This window comes from Phocoena phocoena, chromosome 3, assembly GCF_963924675.1.
Source record: "Phocoena phocoena chromosome 3, mPhoPho1.1, whole genome shotgun sequence".
Classification (NCBI taxonomy): Eukaryota; Metazoa; Chordata; class Mammalia; order Artiodactyla; family Phocoenidae; genus Phocoena; species Phocoena phocoena.
Window position 1 is genome coordinate 111,742,432 of NC_089221.1, and position 27,290 is coordinate 111,769,721.

Genomic DNA, 27,290 nt, shown 5'->3' on the forward strand with positions numbered 1-27,290 from the left:
ATATCTTGACGTCATAAGAATTCAAAGCTCAAGGTCACCTGCATTGGGCAAACACCCTCAAAGCAAAAGGCAGCTTCAGAGCCCTGATTTTCAACTTTCACTGAGCTTGTGGCCTCTTAGGAAATCTCCACTTTCCTGCCTTCTCACTGATGTCACTAACAGATTGTTTAAATGTTTTATCCATCATTTTAAGTTATCTCAAGTGGGAGAGTCAGTTAAGGAATCTAGCCACACAGCTAGAAACAAAAGCCTGCACAAATAGTTCTAAACTTTTCACCTTATTATTGCCCACTCTTCCTGAAATAGTAGGTAAATGTGATTACTTAGGTTTAATGAAAGTAAATAACGTGGACCACTAAACCCAAGGCTTTCTAACCCAATTCATTTCAGCAAGTGCTCACTGCAGATGTCCTAGTTTCCTATAGGTCCACTTAGAATTACAGGACACAACCCAGCCAAGCCCAGCCGTGGAGTGAGTGAGTAACTAACCATGCTGGCGAACAAGGGGCCTGCTCAGAAGGTGGGCCAGGGCTGTGCTAAGCTTTTTAAAATATGCATTTAATCCATACAAGTGTCTTATGAGATAGAATTAATACTACCATTTTAGAGATGAGTAAACCAAGGCACAGAAGATTAAGCAACTTGCCCAAAGTAATATAGCTAGTAAATTGGATCATCCTCAGAAAGTCTGGCTACGTTAAGTTTGGAATTACTTAAGATGATGGGTTTCCCTCCAATTTCTACCTTAACTGCATACCACAAATTTCAGTATGTGATGTTTGTTATTGTTTAGTTAAATATTCTCATTTTTTCTTTGGCTCTTGTATTATTTAGAAAAGTATTTCATCTTCAAACATTTTTTGTTTGGGGAGTATTTCTAGTCATCTTTTTAAATTTCTTACTTTACTGCATAGAAATTTTATGAGAACTGCTCTTTGGTTTAGCACACAGAAACTGCTCTTTGGTTTAGCACACAGAAAAATTAGAGAATACAATAGTAGAGGATGTGCGATTATATGAAGAATAAGCCTAGGGGAAAGTCCCCGGGTAATGGTGGTTGGAAATGTTGCAGAGGAGCCAGCTGAGAAGCAGACAGACTTTGGGTTGCTTTGCACTGTGCAGGAATGGCTTTCCTGCCCTTTGCTATAGTGTACCACGTGATGTGGTCACTGCACACTTATGCCTGTCCCTAACTAGATGGGCATATCTTGCTCCTCTCCTCCCACATTCTGCCCTCTGTTATTTATGGTGCTTTTCTAGTAAATCTCCTTGGCTTCATATAAGTCCTTTCACAGCACAGCAGCCAACAAATTGGGAATCATTGTTCCTAACAACAAGGCGTGAGCCACGAGAAGCTGCTTGTTCCTCCAGCTCTGTTAGAGATGAGCGATGTTTGTCTGCTTCTTGCCTCTGCTAATGACATCTGGGGGAGAAACAAGTGTGGGAGGGAGGACAAATCACAAGACAGTTTTTATGAAATGACTATTATAGAAATAATGAGAATCCAATAACTACCAACTACAGAGGCAAGAAAAATAATAAAGCAGAAAATGTACCAAGCAAACAATTAAGCCTATTTTATTAAAACAGTACTTGCTACTCAGAAAGCATTAATTCTCACCACACGAGTGCAGTAACTGTTTATCATCGGAATTTTGCACATTAAGAAAATCACACAGAGGAAGTTAATATGCTCCTCCAAGCTCTAGGATACTTCGCAGCCCAGATTAAAAGTTAGCCATGCTCTCTATTAGGCTGAGATGTCATCTCTCATTAAACTCTAAATCAGCTCAGAGGACACACCGTGTTTATTACTTTTCTAACACCATGTGACTGATTCTGGGGGAGCCAAGAGAATCATTGGGATAAATACATTGATTAAAAGATACTTTATGGGCTTCCCTGGTGGCGCAGTGGTTGAGAGTCTGCCTGCCGATGCAGGGGACACAGGTTCGTGCCCCAGTCCGGGAAGATCCCACATGCCGTGGAGTGGAAAGGCCCGTGAGCCATGGCTGCTGAGCCTGCGCGTCCGGAGCCTGTGCTCCGCAACGGGAGAGGCCACGGCAGTGAGAGGCCCGCGTACCACAAAAAAAAAAAAAAGATATTTTAAATTTGTCTTTTTTTTTTTTTTAGCCCAATGAACCAAAATACATAAATCAGAACTATTCCAGTCTACTGAGTACTGTAAATGTATATTTAGATGTAACAAAATATCAGTGGGAAATATCTTTGGAGAGTAATTACAGTATATGTGGAATGTTTTGTAAACGCTTAAAACAACTGATCCATTTTAAAGGCCTCATTTACATAGAGAGGACACAAATACTAGTTACCAAGCTGGAAACTCACTTGCAAACTTATAGCCTGGAGTTAATGTTTACAGATCAAGGCATAACTATCAGAAAATAAAATAGTTTAATGGAAGGCTTAGCTGCCTAAACTGAGGACCCACTTGTAGACACCAGCTTCAGCAGAGATGCTCAAGGAGGGCTGAGTAGATAAGAGTTACTCCAGCCTTTACACTAAATTTCTCCCTGCTTCCCACTCTCTTTCCCACTCCCACCCTTGCTGACATCTGGTTCTCCCGTGCTGTCATTAACAAGTTCTGTATCTGAGTACAAACAGGGACTGAAAACTCAAATACCGACACAGGCCACTCGGGTAACTTAATGATTACGGTTATGCTGGCATTTCAACTTGTTCCTAGTTATTTTTCAAAATTGCACCTGACACTCTGTGTCAGTATCAAGGAGGCACTAGGGACCAGGGAAGACTGTGGCAAAATAGGAAAGGGTGCATACTCTCTGAGGACATGAGTGAGGGCTACTCACTCCAGCCTGTTGCTGCCATGAAGCCACACGGCCAGAGTTAACAAAGCGTTTCACTTTCCAAGATAATCAGCCTATTTGAATCTGTAAGTAGAATTTTCATGTTTTTAAATGTTGACAACTTACTCAAATTAAAATAAAAACACAAATAACCCCCTGTAGGCCAACACTGTGTTAAGTCAAACAACATGATCACCGGCTGATTCTGGTCCACAGAACACCAGTTTGAGACCTCTCACACAGAACAAATATGGAACAGACTTTGGGGCCAGGGATCTTAGGAAAAGCTTGTGTTTGGTTTTCTTACAAAGAGGCAGACAGGCTTAGTGAGTTGCCCAGGTAGGGTATGACATGGCTCGTTAGAAGTTCTGGGACTCGTTCAGGACCCAAAATGACTTTGGGGTGTTCACGAGGAAAGAAGGGATTGAAGCAGAATGGTGGGTTTAGGTATTAGTCAGCAGTCAGGGGAGGCATGTGTGTGCAAAAGTCCTTCCTGGCCCCTTGAATATAGGAGCAGAGCCACAGAATTCCCAGCATCCACTGGGTGCAGGGTGAAGCAGCCTCCAGGCAAAGTCCCTGCTCCCAACGTGCCCTGCGCTCCCACCCCAGTAGACCTCCGGTATCTGCCATCCGATATCCTGGCCTGCAAAACGGAGCTCTCCCTCTAGCCTCCTGGGGGCATGGCGGAGGAAGAGCCTGGTGGCAGCTCACTGTCTATATCAAGAGGGCAGAAGCCCAGGTTCATCCAACAACAGACCGGGCCAGCATCCTAGTCCGAGCCTCACAGTGTCTGGCCTCCGACATTCTCTTTCTCTGTTTCCATCAGTCCTCCACACTGCTCCCTCTTCCATCCAGGGCAGCCATGGAGGTGCCTGCTCTTCTAAAGCTTTTCAAGGACTGACCATTTAGAAATGGCTTTGGGGAGGTACCTGAGAGCTGAGAGTCCTCAGGACAAGGGTCCTAGGGAGGCTACAAGAGCAAAACACAGGGACACGGTATCACAGAGGACTCTGAATGTTCTGTTGCAATGAGCGTTGATATAAGGGCTGTCTACTAACTGAAGCACCCAGCCAGCCAGATCACTAACCCTTCCAAAGCCCGTGTTCCCTCATCCGTAAAACAGCAGGTCACACTAGTGGGCCACACTGGACTGCTGAGTGTGGAAACAAGTTAACTTGGCAAAGCTTACAGTGGGGGCTTTAATCATGACAGTTGTCACTATGTGTTCCATCCCCCATGGTCCCCTTCCCGCAAGAGAAAAACAAAATATTTAGAAACATCTTAAACAAAAGTCGAAGCAGAAAATTTAACTAGAAATCTCAACCAAGCTGCCCATCCATAGGACATGGTGGCTGAGTATCTAGGTTATGTTGGACACTGTGCCACCTCTTGAGAGAAAGGAAAACCTGGCCCCAAGGGTAGGAAGAAAAGGAAGAAAATCAACCACAGAGAGCCCGGAGGTCTATGCACACTGGCTCAGGTCCTCACGTCCTTCCTCTATTACTCACTAGCCATGGGACCTCAGGTCTGTCACTTCCCCTGTTCAGGTGTGTGTCTCCACCTTTGAAAATAAGGGTCGACCCTGCAGAGATTTTCTGGACGTGGGGTTGGATCATGGGATGATTCCATGAATGGCAGCACCAGAAAGAGAGCTAGACTTCCCAAGGAGGGCACGACTACCGCCACGCAGAGCATTCAGGCAGGCTGCTTGGTGGAGGGGGTACAGCCACAAAGACTGGCTGTAGGACTGGCCTTGGAAACAAAGAGTGAGGTGGGGGAACAGGGGGCACCTGGACCAGACAGCTAGGCACATCCAGCATGTTCTCAGGTCATCTAAATGGGGCTCGGCCAGCACCGGCACATCTCTCACTATGTTCCGAGTATCTCTGATCTGTGAACACTGGCAGCGTAATGGATCCTGCTGTCAGCGATGGATAAGCACTGAGCTAATAGATGTCAAACAGCATTTGCATTTCTGAGATGGCTTCATCTGCTCCCTCTCCCAGGACTCTCCAAAGTGAAATTTGAAATTTGGACAGACAGGTCCAGTCCGAATGGCTCCTGTTCCAGAAGTCCCATGGGAAAGAAACAATTATTTAACTATTTCCTACACAGACAAACAGCTGAGCTTCTTAAACAGCAACCACAACTACAACCACTACAGGAGGCTGCTTCTTAACCTTCTCACCTTGGGAAGGCATGCGATTCCCCAAGAGACACATGGAAATGTTTATCACCCTTTGTAGTTTAAATAGCTTTCATTCATTCATTCAAAGCACACATCACAGTGCATTGTCTCGTTCATTAGAAATTCTGCAGAAAGCCAGTGAGAGGGTTTGGGTTGAGAGAGCGTCAGGGAGGTGAGCATCTGGAATATGATCCGAGAAACAAACCATGAGGCTAGATTCACCCATGCTCCCTCTGGATGATGACGGCAGGGTCAGAATGGAGTTCTCAATTTGGGCTTCAGTTCCAGGGACATCTGTAGCAATGTGAACAGGCTGCAGAATCATCTGTATTTGGAGGTTACTCTAAAGCAGTGCCCGACACACAGTAATGAATGGATTTTCTGACTCTCCCTGGCTCTATTTTAAACTGTCATCATTTTAAACCATGAAATATGTCAAGTGGTAATTAAACCTCACCACAGACAGATACTGTGAAAATGATTAACTTTTACCATTTCCCCCACACACATTTTGAAGATTCTGAATCCCCAAGGTATGGGATCATTACATTGACAGATGAGAAAAGTTGTCTTCACGGTAATTTATTTTTAAAAGAACCAAAACAGGCCTGAAAATTCTGTGCGTTCGCATTGGGTTTTAATTTGAAAACTTCTGCTGTAAACTCACACTCCTAGAGGAAGCCTGGTGGGAGGAGTACAGAGCTGACATCACCGCTCCAGCCCCACCTCCATTAGCTGCAGGACCCGGGACAAGTCCCTTGCCACCTCTGAGCATCAAGTTTCCCCACCCATCAGTTAACAATGATAATATCCTCACTCCAGCCAACGCGCAAGTTTTCTTAAATGTAGTAAATGAGATGACAAATGAGAAAGCTCTCTGACAGCAAAAAGCAGCCTGGTAACGCTATCCAAGTATAATATGTACAGTCTGTATAAAGGGGGTAAGTGATATGCTAGCACAGCTTTACAGACCTGCTGTCTTTAGAAAAAAAAAGAAAGAAAAAAACCAACCTCAACTCATTTTATTTTCAGTTGAAGTTTCTAAGCATGAGATTAGATCTGACCCTGTCGGATAAACGTCTCCTCTTAGCCACAGGACTCCCATTTGGGGCCCAAATATGCAGTGATTTACATAACTGATAAAAATGCAAATGAAGCAGCCAAGCAGCGGGATGGGAATGCTGCTTCCAGCAAAAAGAGAGCACAAATAACTGGGAAAATTAGTAAAACAAACAGATTTGAAATGTATTTTCCCTCCCATGACTCTTTGTCTGGACCTGTGATTTTCTCCTTTAAGCCCCATTTCTTCTGAACGTGGAGGTCTCTGGTTCTCTCTGGCAGCGGTAGCCCTGCAGGGTCCCATCACCCTAACCCTGTGGACACTTCAACTGCAGAATGATGAGTTCACGTCTGCGAATGTGAACATTTCAATCAGAATTGTACAAACATTGCTGAATTTCCATCAAGAATGTGCTTTCCTGGATGACCTCAGTTAAGCCCATTTTAATTATTTTATCAATTTCCTATAGCATTCAAAGGGTCCCACGTTTTTCTTTATTTATAAAACAAAATTGCAGTGTCTGTGTCAGAGGGTGTTTATGAGGATTAAATAAGAGACTGAGTGTGAAAATGTTTCCATTAAGAACCCTTCCAATCTAGGGAATTTATATTAAAGCAGTGAAGTAAGCCTTCACTCCTAAATTAACGTATAGACGAACGAGAAAGCACTTAACTTTAAAAGCGGCTCGTGATCAAGAGCGCTGGTTTTCTGTAAGGCCCAGTTCACCCCACCACATCTGTGCCCCTGCCTGCCACATAATGCCCATTTGGAAGCAGCAGTGCAGAGAGGCCCCGTCGTCCCCTTTCCAAGAAAGAAGGGGGATCTCTTATGAAGAATGGAAAATAAAGCTTCTGGAAGCCCCATGGAGGTGACTACTGAAGTCACCAAGGGGTGGGACTGGGGGGGTTTGCACATTAGCTTTTCATCTTTATGCCCTTCGGCTGAAGGGCTAAAGAAAGGAGAATGTGTTGGGGGTCCAAACAAAGAGTAACACCCCCATAGTCGGGCCAGGGGATGCTCGCTGCACCTCACCACGTCACTGTGTCTATCACAGGGGAAGAGGCTGAAGGAGCAGGAGATCCCGTCCCTGGAGGCAGCCATGATTTTAAAAAACCAAACGTGCTGTATTTGTCATCAGGGATCTGGGTTCCAAGTCACATTCTCTTATTAGCTCCTGTGATCTTGGGTCATCAATGTTGTCTCTTAGCCTTTGTTTCCTTCTCAGAAGATGGAAGAGATGCCCTCCTCTGAAACATTAGGTAAATGCTTGCTGAATCTTCACCTGCCTTTGAGGCACTGAACACTCCTTGGGGGTGGAGGATGTGATAGACACCAGATGTGAAATAATTAAGTAACTGATACTATGCACCTTCCTGCGCTGTGTTCCCTACCTGGGCAGAGCCCTAGTTGTCATCCGGGGATCTACCTCCTTCTCACTCTCAGGAGTACAGCTTGTGACTCTGCTAAACCCAGCAGCATGTAGCATTCCCCTGGCTTCAGTCACTGATTCAGGAGGGGACATGTGACCCAAGCCCATCCAATCTGAGTAGATTTTAGCACTTTTGGGGGAAATAGCAGACCAGAAGCTCTCCCTCTTCATGGGACTTGGAGGTGGAAGGAGGGGCGGCTGGTACTCCCCATGAGGGGGAATCAGCTGTGAGAGGGAATACAAGTGAAACCAGGTCCTGGTACCCTACGTTAGGTTTGCCTGAAGCCGGCATCCCTCACGCCTCCATCCCCTACCCAGCTGTCCGGTTACCTAAGCCAACAAGATCCTCTGTTTGGGCTAGCTGGACTGCGTTTTGCTATTTCCAACAACAAAAATGTCCCCACTAATTGAATGTGCCCAAAAGGAGACCCTCTGCCAACAGAACCGTCCTTTGGGGACTTCGCTGGTGGTCCAGTGGGTTAGACTCCACGCTCCCAATGCGGGGGAACCGGGTTCGATCCCTGGTTGGGGAACTAGATCCCGCATGCATGCCGCAACTAAGAGCCCACATGCCGCAATGAAAATCCAGCGCAGCCTGCATAAACAAACAGATAAATAACCATCCTTTGGAGAGAAGATCCTGAGAAGTCACGTCCACCAGGCCATTCAGAGAGCTGTTCCCCTAGGCCCCCCTGTCGGTCTACACTGAGCAAATACTCTCCCACTTTGGGGTCGGCCCCCCTGCAAGGTGCCTAGCCATGGTACAGGGCAGCCAGGTGCCTTTCTATCTACAGGACACTCGCGCATCTCCCGGCTGACACATTAGTGGATGCAAGTGCTCTGTAAAGGCAGGGACCACTCCCTGTCATCACCGCACACCCAGCAGACTCCAATCCACCTGTGGAAACTTTCATTAGCACCTAATAAACCTTCACGAAACCCTAAGAATGGTATTTACCTTTCCAGCAGAGTGATTTCTCTTTTAGAAGTAATCATGATCAAAATACGTTCCCAGACATTGCTTTAAAAGCACTGCAGGGGTGAGGGGGCAACTGAGGGCCTGAGAACTCCCCACAGAGGCCTCCAGAGAGTGCGTTGGTGGGCAACGACCAGCCTAGGTACCCAGGTGGACTAGCGCCATGCACCATCCAGCAACACTGACTGTACCCACACTCCGGCCCAGACTGCCCCCTGTTGACTTCATCCACGTCCCAGAGGCTGCATGCAGGTCACTGTCCACATCCCACAGAGCCAGTGGCTAGTCAGTGCCTGCTCATTTCTGGGGCCCATGTTTCCTGACTTCCTGAGAACAGAAGACAAGCTAATCTTACCTCATGTAAAATTCAACATTTTGAAAAAAGTTTTCTACATGCAGACCCTGAAGCATTTTCTTGGAACCCAACGACAGCCCCAGCCAAAAAGCATAACCAAAAACTGAGCGTGCAGAGAACCACTGGGTGGGCTATAATGCCCAGGATCTCCGGCCCTCCTTGCCTGGCCTGCAAGGGCCCTCCAGGGGCACATGGCTTGTTCACCACATGCTTGTGTGCCAGAGGGCACACCGTGAAGCCCTCACCACAGCCACAGGGAGAAACAGGCCAATGGCTCAGAAGCAGTGAGCACCCAGAAGTGAGTGGGGCTGATCAGGATAGAAAGCAGTACATGCCTCCCTCCTTCAGATGAGACATCACCTTGCAGATTCCTCCCCATTTGGGCTCTGTGACTGCTGAAACTGAGAGATTAAAGATTTGTTGTAAAGAGACAACACAATCTGAAAGTAAGGCGATGTGGGGGTTTGTGGGTTTTTTTTTTTTTTTAAGAATTTTTAACAGATGAAGTAATTCTGAGGACAAGAAAGGAATTACATCATAACGGTCAGTTGGATTCTGTATCTCGTTCCCAAGAAAGAAAGGCTGTTGAGCAGCAAAAAAATAAAAGAGACAGAAACAAATGATTTTTAAGTCACAGACAATTAACCCCAGAGGCTCGCTGATGGCATATTAATATTGCTGGGGCAAATGGCTTAACAAGTTTGAAAAGGACCTCAGTGTTCATATGCAGCAGATCATTTCAAGGGTTCCTGAAAAGCAGAGAAACTCCTTCTGGCTTGGGGGCCAGGCAAGGGGCGAAGATGACAAATGTCAGCCTTCACTGCTGGGATCTCAGAGAAGAGAGGCGACCCCCCTGGGCAGGATGGGACCTCAGCAGGTCCAGCAGGCCTTGACAGGCCTTGACAGGCCAGCTTGGTGAGATTCAGAGTGATGCTGTCTTACGAAGGGCTTGCCGTACTGTCCTTACGAATCTGCAGTGGTTCGTATCTTTTAGGGGTTATGACTTCTTAGATAACATGACTCTTTCCCCACCAATTCCAGACAGGGAGCTATGCGCACATTTTGCAATGGCAACCCCAGGGAGACTCCTCGCTGACACAGCCCACTGTACAGGGCTTCCTGACCCCGCTCAGACCTACTGAGGCCCTTCATAACCACAGAGATCTAGCTGATTCGCATGAGCACCTTTTAAGGACTTTCTATCAGAGGGACCCACAAGTTGTCAGAAAGAGCAGAGTAGCTCCCTGAGGATGGTCATTAAGGAGAGGGAGCCCTTCCAAGAGCAGTAGTCGTAAAAGTAAGCACAGCACATGGGACAGGGGTGCCAAACAACCTGGCAGCCCCCATACCTGTGATTTTACTTTATGAGAAGTGGAGGTGTGACAAAGAGCTGGGTCAACCCTAGGACGTGCCAGGATCTAGCACGTTTTCAGTGCTCGCTGTGTGCACAGGGTGGGAGACCCCAGCAGGAAGAGCCTCGATCCTTGCTCTCCCAGGGCTCATCCTACACAGCAGCATGAGAGCTGCCATTGGAGCACAGGCCGCAGCCACCAGCGCTGTGGGCCATGGCGCTGAGGCACCAGGTGGGGCATCGCACACATTCAAAGAGCAGCACGAGCGACTCCCTGAGGTGCACGCAGCAAGGTCCTGCTTCTTCCAAATCACTGGAGAAAACGACATCAGGCAGACGATAGGAGGAAAAAGCCACTCACCAAGAGCCTGGAAGACCTTTGATTAGGGGAGAACGTGTAAGGGGCAGTAGAGAGAACTCAGGCTCACTTGGGCTTAGTCCATGGCTGGTCTTTCCAGGTCCAGGCACTTAGAATTGTTTTCGGGAAGCTGGGGGAACAGAAGCTTGGGGTTACTCACAACCCAAGAATCCTCTGGCTAAGACTGTGCTCGGTCCTTGGGAAGGCCATTGTCTGCACTTCCTGAGCTTTATTACGATGAAGTAATTGAAAGGAAATATAAAGGGTCTAGTAACTGTGATGCTCAAGACAGTTTCTGACCCCAGTGCCCAGGAAACCCTTAATCTAGGGAGACAAATTTTATGTGTGTTTGTCCGTAAGTTCTTAAAGACATCATCAAGAAGAGAGCTGTTTGGTCCTTCTGATTGCAGAATATGAGAATCTGAGCAGAAAGTTAAAGCCTCCGACAGAGGGGACAGATGGGAATGGCTAAATTTCAGAAAATCCTTCTCAGGAAAAGTCAACAGCCTACAATATGCAAAGTCACCTTAAGTCTGCTTGGAGACAGAGGAATGGACTTGGTGACTGAGACATTCCTCATTGCATGTCTGAGGCCAAATCTACAGATACAGTATGAGAATAGCCATAATGAAGACTACCAACCTCACTGGGCACTGACGCCACTGCCCACACTGTGTCAAGGGCCCTCCATGCCAAATCCCTCCCCATATTATGTCCAGGAGGCTGTGAGGGGCATTGATTGCATGCTGCCCAGCATCCTTCCTCTGTGGACCAAACCTACACCCACTCCCTGGCATTTGAGTAAGGGTGATTCTGCAAACCCCAAGGGGAGAATATGTGATCTCGCCTGGCCAATCACAGTATTCCAGTCCCTCCATGCCACAGTGATTGGTTTAGGGCTCGAGTCGTGATATTATACAAGGCCAGCAAATCAGAATCCTCACTGAGACTTTTCTGTCACTCTGGAGGAAAGAAGTTTCACCCTCTGAGATGGTGAGCAGTCAGGACCCTGTGAGCTGCAGCTGCTAGGAGTCATCCTGCAAAGCTGTGTGGAAGAGGCCAACACACCAAGAGGAGGAAGGAGAAGGGGTGTCAGAACCCCTGTATAAGCTGTTCTTGAAGCCAGATCCACCCTCCCTTAGATTCTGCAGTTTCACAGGCTTTTAGGCTTTAGCCAGTGCAAGTTGGGTTTCAACAACCCAGAGCTGGGACTAATGGTCTATACTATTACTATCCTCATTTTTTTCAGAGAAGATTGAGTAACTTCCCCGAAGGCACACGGTAATTGGAGAGGTGGGATTCTACTGTCTGCCAGTTGGTCATGACTAAACTGGGTGCCAAAATGTTGTATGCAACCAGAACACATCAGCCAGCTGTGTCATCCATTCCCCACTTAACCTGGGGCAACTAGGTACAACACAGTTTTGCAGCAGCTAAAGAGTGGCAGCTCTATCCAGAAAGAGTCAACTTCTGTGGGGCTAGAAATTGAAGGAGTTAGATGCCACCTCCACCTTTTTGGAGCCCAATGACTGCAGGAGAGAACCAACAAGCTCCGCTGTATAGAGTGGGGGTAGGATGGGGAAGGAAACCCCATTTCTTTCCCCATATGGCAGTCTTGATTGGGAAAGGACCCACTATCCCAGGCACTGTCAAATCTGGATGGCTCCCTTTTAAATTTGCCACATCTGCAACCATTCAAGAAGTTATCTCAAAAGAAGCTAGGAGTTTATTAATCTGTTTCATCGAAGACAGTCGCCCACTGTACATTACACCAAGATAGATTATGCAGGCAGCTGAGAGATCCAGAAAACATCTGTTAAACAAAATCAAAATTAATGGCAAACAGAATGCAATTCTTGATAGCTGAAGTTCACCCAGATGCAAAGAACTATAAAGGGGCTATTAGAGGCAGCTGCCAATTAAGGGGATAATTCCAAGGGTTTTCACAAAGTGAGGCTCTAGTTACACACTCAGGACTGGCAGGTCATGTTTATGTAGGAGATTTGCATTGCTAAGGAGCCAGAGCCAGCCTGGCTGTGTGACTGTCACTCCCCTCTCTTTTTCCGTGAAGACAGCAGCGTCCCTACTCTCAGGTTTCCCTCACAGCCCTGCTGGAAGCCACACCAAGCTGGTCTAGACTGGAATGTGTGAGTGAACCATCGTTGGGAGGGTGGGTAATGCAACGTGACATTGGTGCCCACCCCCAAACCCACAGCCTCTAATGGCAGCACAAGCACAGACATCTGGAAGAGCTTACAGATCACCCCATGCTCTAAGAGATGGCTGACAAGGGCTGAATTATCCCAGTTGCTCGCTCAGCTTACTCAAGTGTTCTCTCATGGCTGGAATTCAATGTGATGGGATCAGTCAGAGAAAAGCACTGGTTTGAGTAGATGAATTCTGGCAGTCATAATCAGCATCAGCCCTCAGAGTGAACATGGGAGTGTCTTGGAGAGGTGAGGTTGGCAACTTTTGCTGAAGCTTCAGAAGAAGTTAAAATTAAATTGTAGGTGTCTAGAGGGAGGTGTAAAAACACCTGCCTTAGAAAGCAGATAAAGAATCAGCCATCTCTCCTTCCCCGTGCAGCTGGCACAGGTGGGTCCCAGGGCAGGAGGATAATATAGGACTGCCCTGAAGGTGGAAGTAGGTCCAGCTGGGGTAGGCATGTACCCTTCCTAAGAGACGTCCTCCCAGTATTGCTGTCCTGCCACAACCTCTGATACTCTATTTCCCAAGAGCCCTGACCACATATCTAAATTGGAAACAAAGCTCCCTTAGGAAGTTTTCTTCCAAGAGTTCCGCTCAGCTTTCTGGGCTTGGCAGTGATCATGTATGTTTAGAAATCCTTGGATGGTGAAGCAAGATCAAGTCCCTTAAGCCACCCCACCCCGCCCATTAGAGAGGTTCACTGCATCAGAGGGACATTGGTCCAGAGGGACACTGACCCAGAGGACTCTTTGTTCCTACCAAAATTAGCATGGAAAGGAAGGAGTCTCATGCAAGGTGCTATCTGCTCTGCTCATACCATGGGTTACTGAGAGTCAAGGGAGGTAAAGGACATGAAAGCTCTCTGAAAATTTCAGAACCACTGAGACATAGTTATCATTATAACTAGCTCACCATTCTCTCCATGCCCCACCCTCGGAAGACAGTCACTGGTGCTGGGGCATGTCCTGGGCTCTGATGAAGCACTCCCTCTCCATGGACTCTCTAGAGCAGGGCTTGCAAAGGGCACTGCATGGAACGTCAGCCCAGAGATGATTAAAAGCAACAGATCAAGATGCCATGGGAAACTAAGTTTGGGAAATGCTGCATATTACACCTCCTTTTCAAAGTCCTATTTAGCATCTTAAAGGGCTGAGAGGTGCTGCAGTAAAAATAACAACTACTAGCTCAACATTGAGTCCAGCCTTTACCAAGTGTATTATTTCCCTATGGCTGCTGTAACAAAGTTCCATAACCTGAGTGGAACAAGAGAAATCTGTTTTCTCCCAGTTCTGGAGACTGGAAGTCAGAAATCAAGGTGTTGACATGGCCACACTCCCTCTGAAGGCTCTAGGGGAGGATTCTTTGTCACTTCTTCCTAGCTTCTGGTGATTGTCAGCAATCCTTGGTGTTCCTTGGCTTACAGACTCATCTCTCCAATCTGTGCCTTCATCGAAGCATGCTGTTCTCCCTGTGTGTCTGTGTCCACATTTCTCTCTTCTCAAAAGGATCTCACTCATTGGATTAGGGCCCACCCTATTCCAGTATGATCTCATCTTAACTTAATTACACATCTGCCAAGACCATATCTCCAAGTAAGGTCATATTCACATGTTCTGGGTTAGGACTTCAACATATCTTTTTGGGAGACACAACTCAACCCATAGTACCAAGCTTATGTGAACATAGAGCACTTTCATCAATGCACCAGCTGGTAATATCTAGATATCCACAGAACACTCCCTAAAAGTGCCTTTGTAGAACCAATGACTCAGCGCCTCTCTTGCTTAGCACTAGGACAGAATCACAGTGAAAAGTACATATAAAAAGCAATTTTTAAATTTGCACTTTATTCAAGAAATGATTGTTGAGCAACTATAGGCCCTGGGCTAAGGCCTTGAGGACTCTGGGAGTGAACGAGGGGAGGGTCTCAGCTCTCAGGAACCGAATGACCTAACAGGAGCCCTTAACTCTTAGGTAAAGTAGGGTAAGCAAAAATCTTCAGAAAGAGAGTTGGAAGGGGTGAGGGAGAGGTGGAATTTCACAAAAGATGAGGGACAAGGAGCATGCAGGCTGCAGGAACAGTGAAGGCCAGAGGCAAGAAAGCTGGGCTACAATCTGGGAACTGTGACATCACTGGATGGGAGGGCCACAGGGGGAAATAAAGCAGAGACTGGGTCTGAGGCACACAGTGCATTCATGTCATCCTAATGATCTCCAACCCAACTGTGACTTAGCCCAGACTCCATTTCCACTGCTAATATTAGCCCCCTCATTTCTCACTCCACAGACCTATTCAAGAGTTTGCAAAAGTCACATAGTGTAAAGTTGCAATTGGTCATCCATTTGTTGCAATGAACTCTGGTTGGAGCTGATATCTTGAGTCAGATGTAGTATTAAAACAAAAAAAAAAAAAAAAGGAAAACATCTTGGGTTTTGTGGTTCAGAGGCTACCTCTCTAGACCTTTCCAGAATCTCCTGGGCTTGGTAAACTGGGCAGAAAAATTCAGAGTGTTAATTATTTGCTCCTCTTTCAGTGCCAGATCAAGATAAGTGTATGTTGCTAGACAAAAATGTCTTACTTGTGTTTGTAGGAATAATAGTTTATTGAAATATTCACAGTACTTCTACTATTTTTATACCCATACACTGTTCTGGAGAAGATTAATAACCCTACTCTCATGCTCCCGTATAAGTCCAGCAACGAAGGTTCTCGAGTTCCTCTTGTCTTGTCATGGGGACTCAGGAGTTGACCAAGGAAAACTATTTGGCCCCGTGAGGAATGGCACTGTCAGTGTCTGTCCTGGATGGAGCCTAGTCAGGAAGCAGTCTGGAAGTATACAGTTGTGGTCACCTCATGAAGATGCCTGGCAGGTGGCTCTCAGGAAAAATACTAAGTCTGGATCATCCACAGAGCAGCTTTGCATGGGGAGATGGTGGCTCCAAACTGGAACTGAACTGCCTTCCACGCACTTGACCAAAGCAATGAGAGTGGTCAGTACGTGTGGTGTGAATAGCAGGTTTAAAGAGGAGGAAATGTTTTCTGCTTTCCTTTGTCCTTGGACTGCTCAAGCTGAACAGTAGGTGACCACTGTTTTAAAGGAACCAGCCCCACTTGGCTGGTTTGCATCAGAGCTCCATTTCATCCCTAGCCTTGAGTTCCTTTTGGTCTGAAAAGGTGGTTTGTCTCATGATATCCACAGCTAGAACATTCTCTGTAATTATGAATTGTTTTACATTAACTAAAAGAGAATGTCTTTGATCACCAGAGTTTGTCAGTTTTGGATTGTTTCCATTGTGACATTCTTAAATTTTTTGTTTCAAAATATTAAAGTAACTCATGTTAGAGACCCTTTCAACATGAAAGGCTTGTAGTTGAGACATTACATATATTTTACTGTTTATAAAAAAAGTCATCTATACCAAAAAAAAAAAAAAAAAGATTAACAACCCTACTACCCAAGCCTGTGAATCTCAGACTTGAAAATACTTGGAACTCACTCTTCCTTCCTTCCTGCCGGGTTATAAGCACTGACATTAAGGCACTGGGCTATTTCAGGAACTTTCAAACACTCAGCCTTACCAGAAACAAGCAAGAAACACATCAGTTCACAATAGGAAGAAAAAGGTTTATGTTATGTCAAGACAAATTTACCAGTACAAACCCAAGGCATATGCCAGTTGTGAAACATGTTGCTTCTAGAGAGAAGGGGATTATGGATGATTAGAGCACAGCCTGACCATACTTTTGCTCATCCTCAGACACTCAGTCTTCTAGGAATCGGGAGTCTCGGGTACAGTAAGGTCTTTTATGCCTTTGAGCAAAAGTACATGTGGTTCTCTCATAACCTAGCCTTACTATTCAAAGACATTTCTAACACAAGGACAGTAATATTCCAAAACAGTTAAGTTTATATGTGATTCCATAACTCAACTTAATTCTAAACAATCACACTCAGGGGTAGTGAATAAGTAGTATTCTAAACCAAAGTTCATGCCAACCTCTCTCCTACTGGCTATTTCTCTCCAGTTTACATGTTATCGCACTCACTGTGAACACACCTTTGAATAAGAAATATGCCTTCCCTGCCCCACCCACCTTCATCCAATTTCATTTGATTTTGATATCCAAACAATGCAGTTTACGCTATGGATGCAGTTCAGAGGACACTGAGTCCAAAACCAGATGATGGCAAATGAGAATGAAAGCCAGAAAATTCATCCTATAGCTAGATAATCCAGATCCTTTGTATCCAGGATTCCAGCACCATGGACAGCAGCAAACAACCAGTTCTATTAACCCATCGGTACAGATAGTATGGAAAGTTTAGGTCTAGGAACACACTTTGGTAACACGGCCATTCTGTGTCTTTCACTGTGCTGCATAAAATAAGAACTAAACCCGCAGGAGGTTTTTAGATTTGAAAGTCAATATGGTATTTGCTCACTTTTAAAGATTGGCGCTCTTTTTGGAGACAATACCACAGAGAAGGACACGTGATTAGGGCTAAAGCCAAAGGCCAGACTCTAGACCAAGAACTCACTTTGGTTTCTGACTTCATCCTCCCATCCCTGCAATAAAGGGTTGACTGGTGGTGATTTCCATAAATCATACAAAAGACACCCTCTCATAAGAGGCCAGGTATTACTGAAAGCAAGTAAACTTCAATTTCCACTAAAAGATTTCAGAAGTTACCACCCATATATATATTTACCTCAGTGATCAGAAAACGAATGTGCTAGAGGAACTCTGGCAGGGAAAATAAAACACCACTGCATTGTTTTCAGAAGGGAAATTAATTGCTTATATCTATTTCAGCTTAACTGAAGTTGTAAAAATCTAATCAGAAATATCTTTCACAGTGGCACATGTTCCCAGATATTGAAATACCTCAAACCATAAACCATTTTTTATTGTTGAAGTGGTTTTCACTGGGTGGAACTAAATTATTACTTCAAACTTCACTCAAAAGATGAGGCCTCTCTGGAGAGACTGTAAACATTATCATGAATAAGCCAGTTCGCCAGATCCCATCTCTGATACTAGAAGGTAGAAGACGTAGTTCTGACAAGCAAACCTGGACTTGAGTTCCTGCAGTCCCTAGAGGCAAGTGACAAATACTCAGCACCCAGAAAAGGCCACACGAAATGTCAAAGAACAGGCTGAAGTTCGTCTTAACTTCAACAAACTACATCCAAATGCCAACAACGAAAATGAAATGAGTATGAATGCATCTTCCCTACCTTCTCTTCTTGTGACTTCAAGGCGTCTGGATTCCTGCAAGAAAAGAAAGACTTGGTGTTTTCGAAGAATAATTCATATGTAGAGATACTTGAAAATATCTCACCTGTTGTTAGACATTTATTCACAGAACGGTAAACAATCTCATAAGGACAAGACACTCAGCAACGTGGGGTTTATTAAACTCTCATACATACACACATCTGTAAATGTAAACTACTTGTTGCTTTGTTGGCTTAAGCAAAAAATACTGTTAATCATGCAGTTTTTAATGGGTGGAGCCAACTCTCATGGTCTTCCTTATGTGGAAAGTGGGCTGGTATCAGTTGTTAGGAAAGACCTCGTTCCAAGTTGAATTCCCACCCTCCACCTAGACTGCAGGTGCTTGTAGGGCCTGGGGAAAACATAAGAAGACAGGGGCCAGAATTATATGAGCAGTAGTAGGTTGTGATTGATGGTGCCATGGTGAAGACTACCATTGCTCCGGTGCAGGTTACGAGCGTGATCTGGTGACTGATTATGCTCATCAATAGTTTCCAAAAGGTGGGATATTATGGACAATTGGGAAAGCCAGTCCATGCCACTGCACTGAATTAACCCCTTGGCTTTTCTAAATTCAATCTCATCTTCATGCACTGTGCAAAGCAATAAGCAAAGTGTTCCAGAAGTTACATAGGTAAAACAGAGTCCCTGCATTGAAGATATGCACAGTTGAATAGAAGGGTACAGAACAAACACAAAGTACTGAGAAATAAAGGGGTGATTTTGCCTTGATAAATACCAATATATTCACATTCAACTGAAAACATAAGAAAAAGTTTTTTTTTTTTTTTAAAGCACTTTGTAAATAGCACTGAAGAATGGGAAGGCTTTCAGACAGCAATAAGGGAAGGAGGGTGCACCAGGAAGAGAGAATGGCTTGAGAAAAGACAGGGTGGCAAAAAAGTACAGGGCATGGTCAGGAAGCAGGAAAAGACCCAGTGGGAAGTAATGGGGGGAAAGGCTGAAACATATGGCGGTTTCATAACTAATAAAAAGTATCTACAATCCATTATAAATGATCAGTTTAGGAATAAAAAGCCTAATCTTGAGAATAAGCTGAAAATCCATTCTAGCAACTGAAGAAAAGAAGATCAAACACTGAACTTGGGACAACTCAAAATCACAACCAAAAAGACCATTCAGCACCATCACTTTTTAAACAAATGATACTGTCTTTCATACCTTAACATTCTTGTCTAGCATTCTTATGGAGCCAGGTAGGGGAGGCAATATTAGAAAGGAAACTGAGGAGGCACTGAAAAGATTGTCCTGCCCAAATTACACTTTCTGACCGCCATCTCTGTAATGCGTCAAAAGCCCAAGTGGAGCTGATCTCCCTGTGCTATGCGGCTGCTTCCCACTAGCTATCTATTTTAAGTTTGGTAGTGTATATATGTCCATGCCACTCTCTCACTTTGTCACAAGGTTCACTTTGTTATAAAGCAAAAACTAACACACCACTGTAAAGCAATTATACTCCAATAAAGATGTAAAAAAAAAAAAAAAAGCCCAAGTGGAGACCAATTGAAGATACATGTTATAGTGCAGCAGCACATCAGCACAGCACAATTAACCAAACAAGCTTCCAACGTGCTGGTTCCTCAGCAGCTCAGGGTTCAAAAGAGGGAGCTTGGGCGGTAGTAACTATAATGAGAGATACGGAAGCCATGAAGCACATCATGCACTGAGTAAACCCAGCTCCTCCCACGCTGCTCCTCAGCGCTCTGCTCTAGGGGCTGGCACCTCCATCCTTGGAAATAACTAGTATTTGTTATATGTGATGGCAAATGATTCATATATATTGATGTAACCGACCACATGACTAAATTTCTTATTGCTTGTAATACATTTCCCAATGATTCTTTCGGGCTCTCCATTTGTATATTTATACAATCTGCATATAGCAGTGATTTTCTTTCTTTCTCCCAGTTTCTAGGTCTACAGTTGCTTTCTCTAGCCTTATTCTTTTTTTTTAACATCTTTATTGAAGTATAATTGCTTTACAATGGTGTGTTAGTTTCTGCTTTATAACAAAGTGAATCAGTTATACATATACATAACTCCCCATATCCCCTCCCTCTTGCGTCTCCCTCCCACCCTCCCGATCCCACCCCTCTAGGGGGACAAAAAGCACCGAGCTGACCTCCCTGTGCTATGCAGCTTCTTCCCACTATCTAGTTTACATTTGGAAGTGTATATATGTCAGTGCTACTCTCTCACTTCCTCCCAGCTTTCCCTACCCCTCCCCGTGTCCTCAAGTTCATTCTCTACCTCTGTGTCTTTATTCCTGTCCTGCCCCTAGGTTCTTCAGAAACATTTTCTTTTTTTTCAGATTCTATATATATATATATATATGTGTGTTAGTATACGGTATTTGTTTTTCTCTTTCTGACTTACTTCACTCTGTATGACGGTCTCTACGTCCATCCACCTCACTGCAAATAACTCAACTTCGTTTCTTTTTATGGCTGACTAATATTGCATTGTATATACGTGCCACATCTTCTTTATCCATTCATCTGTTGATGGACACTTAGGTTGCTTCCATGTCCTGGCTACTGTAAATAGTGCTGCAATGAACATTGCGGTACATGACTCTTTTTGAATTACAGTTTTCTCAGGGTATACGCCCAGTAGTGGGATTGCTGGGTCATATGGTAGTTCCATTTGTAGTTTTTTAAGGAACCTCCATGCTGTTCTCCATAGTAGCTGTATCGGTTTACATTCCCACCAACAGTGCAAGAGGGTTCCCTTTTCTCCACAAGCTCTCCAGCATTTATTGTTTGTAGATTTTTTGATGATGACCATTCTGACCGGTGTGAGGTGATAGCTCATTGTAGTTTTGATTTGCATTTCTCTAATGATCAGTGATGTTGAGCATCCTTGCATGTGTTTGTTGGCAACCTGTATATCTTCTTTGGAGAAATGTCTGTTTAGGTCTTCTGCCCATTTTGGATGGGATTGTTTGTTTTTTTGTTATTGAGCTGCATGAGCTGCTTGTAAAGTTTGGACATTAATCCTTTGTCAGTTGCTTTATTTGCAAATATTTTCTCCCATTCTGAGGGCTGTCTTTTCGATTTGTTTATAGTTTCCTTTGATGTGCAAAAGATTTTAAGTTTCATTAGGTCGCATTTGTTTATTTTTGTTTTTATTTCCATTTCTCTAGGAGGTGGGTCAAAAAGGATGTTGCTGTGATATATGTCATAGAGTGTTCTGCCTATGTTTTCATCTAAGAGTTTTATAGTGTCTGGTCTTACATTCAGGTCTTTAATCCATTTTGAGTTTATTTTTGTGTATGGTGTTAGGGAGTGTTCTAATTTCATTCTTTAAAATGTAGCTTCCAGTTTTCCCAGCACCACTTATTGAAGAGGCTGTCTTTTCTCCATTGTATATTCTTGCCTCCTTTATCAAAAATAAGGTGACCATATGTACGTGGGTTTATCTCTGGGCTTTCTATCCTGTCCCATTGATCCATATTTCTGTTTTCATGCCAGTACCATACTGTCTTGATAACTGTAGCTTTGTAATATAGCCTGAAGTCAGGGAACCTGATTCCTCCAGCTCTGTTTTTCATTCTCAAGATTGCTTTGGCTATTCGGGGTCTTTTGTGTTTCCATACAAATTGTGAAATTTTTTGTTCTAGTTCTGAAGAAAAAGCCATTGGTCGTTTGATAGGGATTGCATGGAAACTGTAGATTGCTTTGGGTAGTATAGTCATTTTCACAATGTTGATTCTTCCAACCCAAGAACATGGTATATCTCTCCATTTGCTTGTATCATCTTTAATTTCTTCCATCAGTGTCTTACAGTTTTCTGCATACAGGTCTTTTGCCTCCTTAGGTAGGTTTATTCCTTGGTATTTCATTCTTTTTGCTGAAATGGTAAATGGGTGTGTTTCCTTAATTTCTCTTTCAGATTTTTCATCATTAGTGCATAGGAATGCAAGAGATTTCTGTGCATTAATTTTGTATCCTGCTACTTTACCAAATTCATTGCTTCACTCTAGTAGTTTTCTGGTAGCATCTTTAGGATTCTCTATGTATAGTATCGTGTCATCTGCAAAGAGTGACAGTTTACTTCTTCTTTTCTGATTTGGACTCCCTTTATTTCTTTTTCTTCTCTGATTGCTGTCACTAAAACTTCCAAAACTGTGTTGCATAATAGTGGTGAGAGTGGATAACCTTGTCTTGTCCCTGATCTTAGAGGAAATACTTACAGTTTTTCACCATTGAGAGCGATGTTGGCTGCAGGTTTGTCCTATATGGCCTTTACTAAGTTAAGTTCACTCTACACCTACTTTCTGGAGGGTTTTTATCCTAAATGGGTGTTGAATTCTGTTGAAAGCTTTTTCTGCATTTATTGAGATGATCATATGGTTTTTCTCCTTCAATTTGTTAATATGCTGTATCACATTGATTGACTTGTGTATATTGAAGAATCTTTGCATTCCTGGGATAAACCCCACTTGATCATGGTGTACGATCCTTTTAATGTGCTGTTGGATTCTGTTTGCTAGCATTTTTTGGAGGATTTTTGCATCTATGTTCATCAGTGATATTGGCCTGTAGTTTTCTTTCTTTATGACATCTTCGGCTGGTTTTGGTATCAGGGTAATGGTGCCCTCATAGAATGAGTTTGGGAGTGTTCCTCCCTTTGCTATATTTTGGAAGAGTTTGAGAAGGATAGCCGTTAGCTCTTCTCTAAATGTTTGATAGAATTCGCCTGTGAAGCCATCTGGTCCTGGGCTTTTGTTTGTTGGAAGATTTTTAATCACAGTCTCAATTTCAGCGCTTGTTATTGGTCTGTTCATATTTTCTATTTCTTCCTGGTTCAGTCTTGGAAGGTTGTGCTTTTCTAAGAATTTGTCCATTTCTTCCAGGTTGTCCATTTTATTGGCCTAAATTTGCTTGTAGTAATCTCTCACTATCCTTCGTATTTCTGCAGTGTTAGTTGTTACTTCTCCTTTTTCATTTCTAATTCTATTGATTTGAGTCTTCTTTTTTTTCTTGATGAGTGTGGCTAATGGTTTAACAATTTTGTTTATCCTCCTCAAAGAACCAGCTTTTAATTTTATTGATCTTTACTGCTGTTTCCTTTATTTCTTTTTCATTTATTTCTGATGTGATCTTTATGATTGCTTTCCTTCTGCTAACTTTGGGGGTTTTTTTGTTCTTCTTCCTCTAATTGCTTTACGTGGCAGGTTAGGTTGTTTATTTGAGATTTTTCTTGTTTCTTGATGTAGGATTGTATTGTTATAAACTTCCCTCTTAGAACTGCTTTTGCTGCATCCCATAGGTTTTGGGTCATCGTGTTTTCATTGTCATTTGTTTTAGGTATTTTTTAATTTCCTCTTTGACTTCTTCAGTGATCTCTTGGTGATTTAGTAGTGTATTGTTTAGACTCCATGTGTTTGTATTTTTTACAGATTTTTTTCCAGTAATTGATATCTAGTCTCATAGCGTTGTGGTCGGAAAAGATACTTGATACAATTTCAATTTTCTTAAATTTACCAAGGCTTGATTTGTGACCAAAGATATGATCTATCCTGGAGAATGTTCCATGAGCACTTGAGAAGAAAGGGTATCCTGTTGTTTTTGGATGGAAAGTCCTATAAATATCAATTAAGTCCATCTTGTTTAATATATCAATTAAAGCTTGTGTTTCCTTATTTATTTTCATTTTGGATTATCTGTGGGGTGAAAGCAGGGTGTTAAAGTCTCGTACTATTACTGTGTTACTGTCGGTTTCCCCTTTTATGGTTGTTAGCATTTGCCTTATGTATTGAAGTGCTCCTATGTTGGGTGCATAAATATTTACAATTGTCATATCTTCTTTTTGGATTGATAGCTTGATCATTATGTAGTGTCCTTCTTTGTCTCTTGTAATAATCTTTATTTTAAAGTCTATTTTGTCTGATATGAGAATTGTTACACCAGCTTTCCTTTGATTTCCACTTGCATGGAATATCTTTTTCCATCCCCTGACTTTCAATCTGTATGTGTCCCTAGGTCTGAAGTGGGTCTCTTGTAGACAGCATATATACGGGTCTTGCTTTTGTATCCATTCAACTAGTCTGTGTCTTTTGGTTGGAGCATGTAGTCCATATACATTTAAGGTAGTTATTGATATGTATGTTCCTATTACCATTTTCTTAATTGTTTTGGGTTTGCTATTGTAGGTCTTTTCCTTCTCGTGTTTCCTGTCTAGAAAAGTTCCGTTAGCATTTGTTATAGAGCTGGTTTCATGTTGCTGAATTCTCTTAGCTTTTGCTTGTCTGTATAGGTTTTAATTTCTCCATTGAGTCTGAATGAGATCCTTTCCTGGTAGAGTAATCTTGGTTTTAAGTTTTTCCCTTTCATCACTTTAAAATGTCCTGCCTCTCCCCTCTGGCTTGCAGAGTTTCTGCTGAAAGATCAGCTGTTAACCTTATAGGGATTCCCTTGTATGTTATTTGTTGCTTTTCCTTCACTGCTTTTAATATTTTTCTTTGTATTTAATGTTTGATAGGTTGATTAATATGTGTCTTGGCATGTTTCTCCTTGGATTTATCCTGCATGGGACTCTGCACTTCCTGGACTTGATTGACTATTTCCTTTCCCATATTAGGGCAGTTTTCAACTATAATCTCTTCAAATATTTTCTCAGTCCCTTTCTTTTTCTCTTCTTCTTCTGGGACCCCTATAATTCGAATGTTGGTGCATTTAATGTTGTCCCAGAAGTCTCTGTCCTCAATTCTTTTCATTCTTTTTTCTTTATTCTGCTCTGCAGTAGTTATTTCCACTATTTTATCTTCCAGGTCACTTATCCATTCTTCTGTCTCAGTTATTCTGCTATTGATCCCTTCTAGAGAATTTTTTATTTCATTTATTGTGTTGTTCTTCACTGTTTGTTTGCTTTTTAGTTCTTCTAGGTCCTTGTTAAACATTTCTTGTGTTTTCTCCATTCTATTTCCAAGATTTTGGATCATCTTTACTATCATTATTCTGAATTCTTTTTCAGGTAGGCTGCCTATTTCCTCTTCATTTGTTAGGTCTTGTGGGTTTTTACCTTGCTCCTTCATGTGCTGTGTGTTTCTGTGTCTTCCTATTTTGCTTATCTTACTGTGTTTGGGGTATCCTTTTCGCAGGCTGCAGGTTCATAGTTCCTGTTGTTTTTGGTGTCTGCCCCCAGTGGGTAAGGTTGGTTCAGTGGGTTGTGTAGGCTTCCTGATGGAGCGACTGGTGCCTGTGTTCTGGTGGCTGGGGCTGGATCTTGTCTTTCTGGTGGGCAGGTCCACGTCTGGTGGTGTGTTTTGGGGTGTCTGTGGACTTATTATGATTTTAGGCAGCCTCTCTGCTAATGGGCGGGGTTGTGTTCCTGTCTTGCTAGTTGTTTGGCACAGTGTGCCGAGCCCTGTAGCTTGCTGGTTGCTGAGTGGAGCTGGCTGTTAGTGTTGAGATGGAGATCTCTGTGAGAGCTTTTGCCATTTGATATTATGTGGGGTGGTCTCTGGTGGACCAATGTCCTGAACTCGGCTCTCCCACCTCAGAGGCTCTGACCTCACACCTGGCTGAAGAACCAAGACCCTGTCAGCCACTCAGCTCTGAAGGAAAGAGAGAAAGAAAGGAAAGAAAGAAAAAATAAAATAAAAAGTTATTATAACAAAAAATAAAAAATTATTAAAAATAAAAAAGTAATAAGAAAGAAAGAACAGCCAAACCAAAAACCAAATCCACCAGTGATAACAAGTGCTAAAAACTATACAAAGAAAAAAAAAAAGGACGGACAGAATGCTAGGACAAATGGTAAAAGCAAAGCTATACAGACAAAATCACACAAAGAAGCATACACATACACACTCACAAAAAGAGAAAAAGGAAAACATATTTTTTTTTTAAAAAAGGAAGAGAGCAACCAAATCAATAAACAAATCTACCAATGATAATAAGCTCTAAATACTAAACTAAAATAAACATAAAACCAGAAAAAAATTAGGTGCAGAAAGCGAACCCCAAGTCTACAGTTGCTCCCAAAGTCTACCGCTTCAATTTTGGGATGATTCATTGTCTATTCATGTATTCCACAGATGCAGTGTATGTCAACTTGATTGTGGAGATTTAATCCGCTGCTCCTGAGGCTGCTGGGAGAGATTTCCCTTTCTCTTCTTTGTTCGCACAGCTCTCAGGTTTCAGCTTTGGATTTGGACCTGCCTCTGTGTGTAGGTCGCCTAAGGGCGTCTGTTCTTTGCTCAGACGGGACAGGGTTAAAGGAGCAGCTGATTTGGGGACTCTGGCTCACTCAGGCCGCAGGGAGGGAGGGGTATGGATGTGGGGCGAGCCTGCAGTGGCAGAGGCCAGCATGACATTGCACAAGCCTGAGGCGCGCCGTGTGTTCTCCTGGGGAAGTTGTCCCTGGATCACGGGATCTTGGCAGTGGCAGGCTGCACAGGCTCCCAGGAGGGGAGGTGTCGATAGTGACCTGTGCTCGCACACAGGCTTCTTGGTGGCGGCGGCAGCAGCCTTAGCGTCCCATGCCCGTCTCTGGGGTCCGCGCTGATAGTCGCAGCTGGCTCCCGTCTCTGGAGCTCATTTAGGCGGCGCTCTTAATCCCCTCTCCTCGCGCACCAGAAAATGAAGAGGGAAGTAAAAAGTCTCCTGGCTCTTTGGTAGCTCCAGACTTTTTCCCCAACTCCCTCCTGGCTAGCTGTGGCACACTAGCCCCCTTCAGGCTGTGTTCACATAGCCAACCCCAGTCCTCTGCCTGGGATCTGACCTCTGAAGCCAGAGCCTCAGCTCCCTGCCCCCACCTGCCCCAGCGGGTGAGCAGACAAGCCTCTCAGGCTGGTGAGTGCTGGTCGGCACCGATCCTCTGTGCAGGAATCTCTCCGCTTTGCCCTCTGCACCCCTGTTGCTGCGCTCTCCTCCCTGGCTCCGAAGCTTCCCCACCACCACCCACCCCCCATCTCCACCAGTGAAGGGGCTTCCTAGTGTGTGGAAACATTTCCTCCTTCACAGCTCTCTCCCAGAGGTGCAGGTCCTGTCCCTATTCTTTAGTCTTTAGTTTTTGCTTTTCTCTTTTGCCCTACCCAGGTACGTGGGGAGTTTCACGCCTTTTGGGAAGTCTGAGGTCCTCTGACAGCGTTCAGTAGGTGTCCTGTAGGAGTTGTTCCACATGTTGATGTATTTCTGTTGTTATTGTGGGAAGGAAGGTGATCTCCACGTCTTACTCCTCTGCCATCTTGAAGGTCCCTTGGTCTATCTTATTCTTTTTTTACATC

General features: G+C 43.9%; 1 protein-coding gene across 1 annotated transcript in view; it reads right to left on the bottom strand.

Moving 5' to 3' along the window:
• The window catches only part of FSTL4 (follistatin like 4), a 443,193-nt gene that overhangs the window by 379,608 nt on the left and 36,295 nt on the right, over positions 1-27,290 (bottom strand). The window contains exon 2 of the mRNA XM_065874776.1: positions 17,995-18,028. Within this exon, the coding sequence (XP_065730848.1) occupies positions 17,995-18,028 (34 nt within the window). The remainder of the gene's footprint in view (positions 1-17,994; positions 18,029-27,290) is intronic.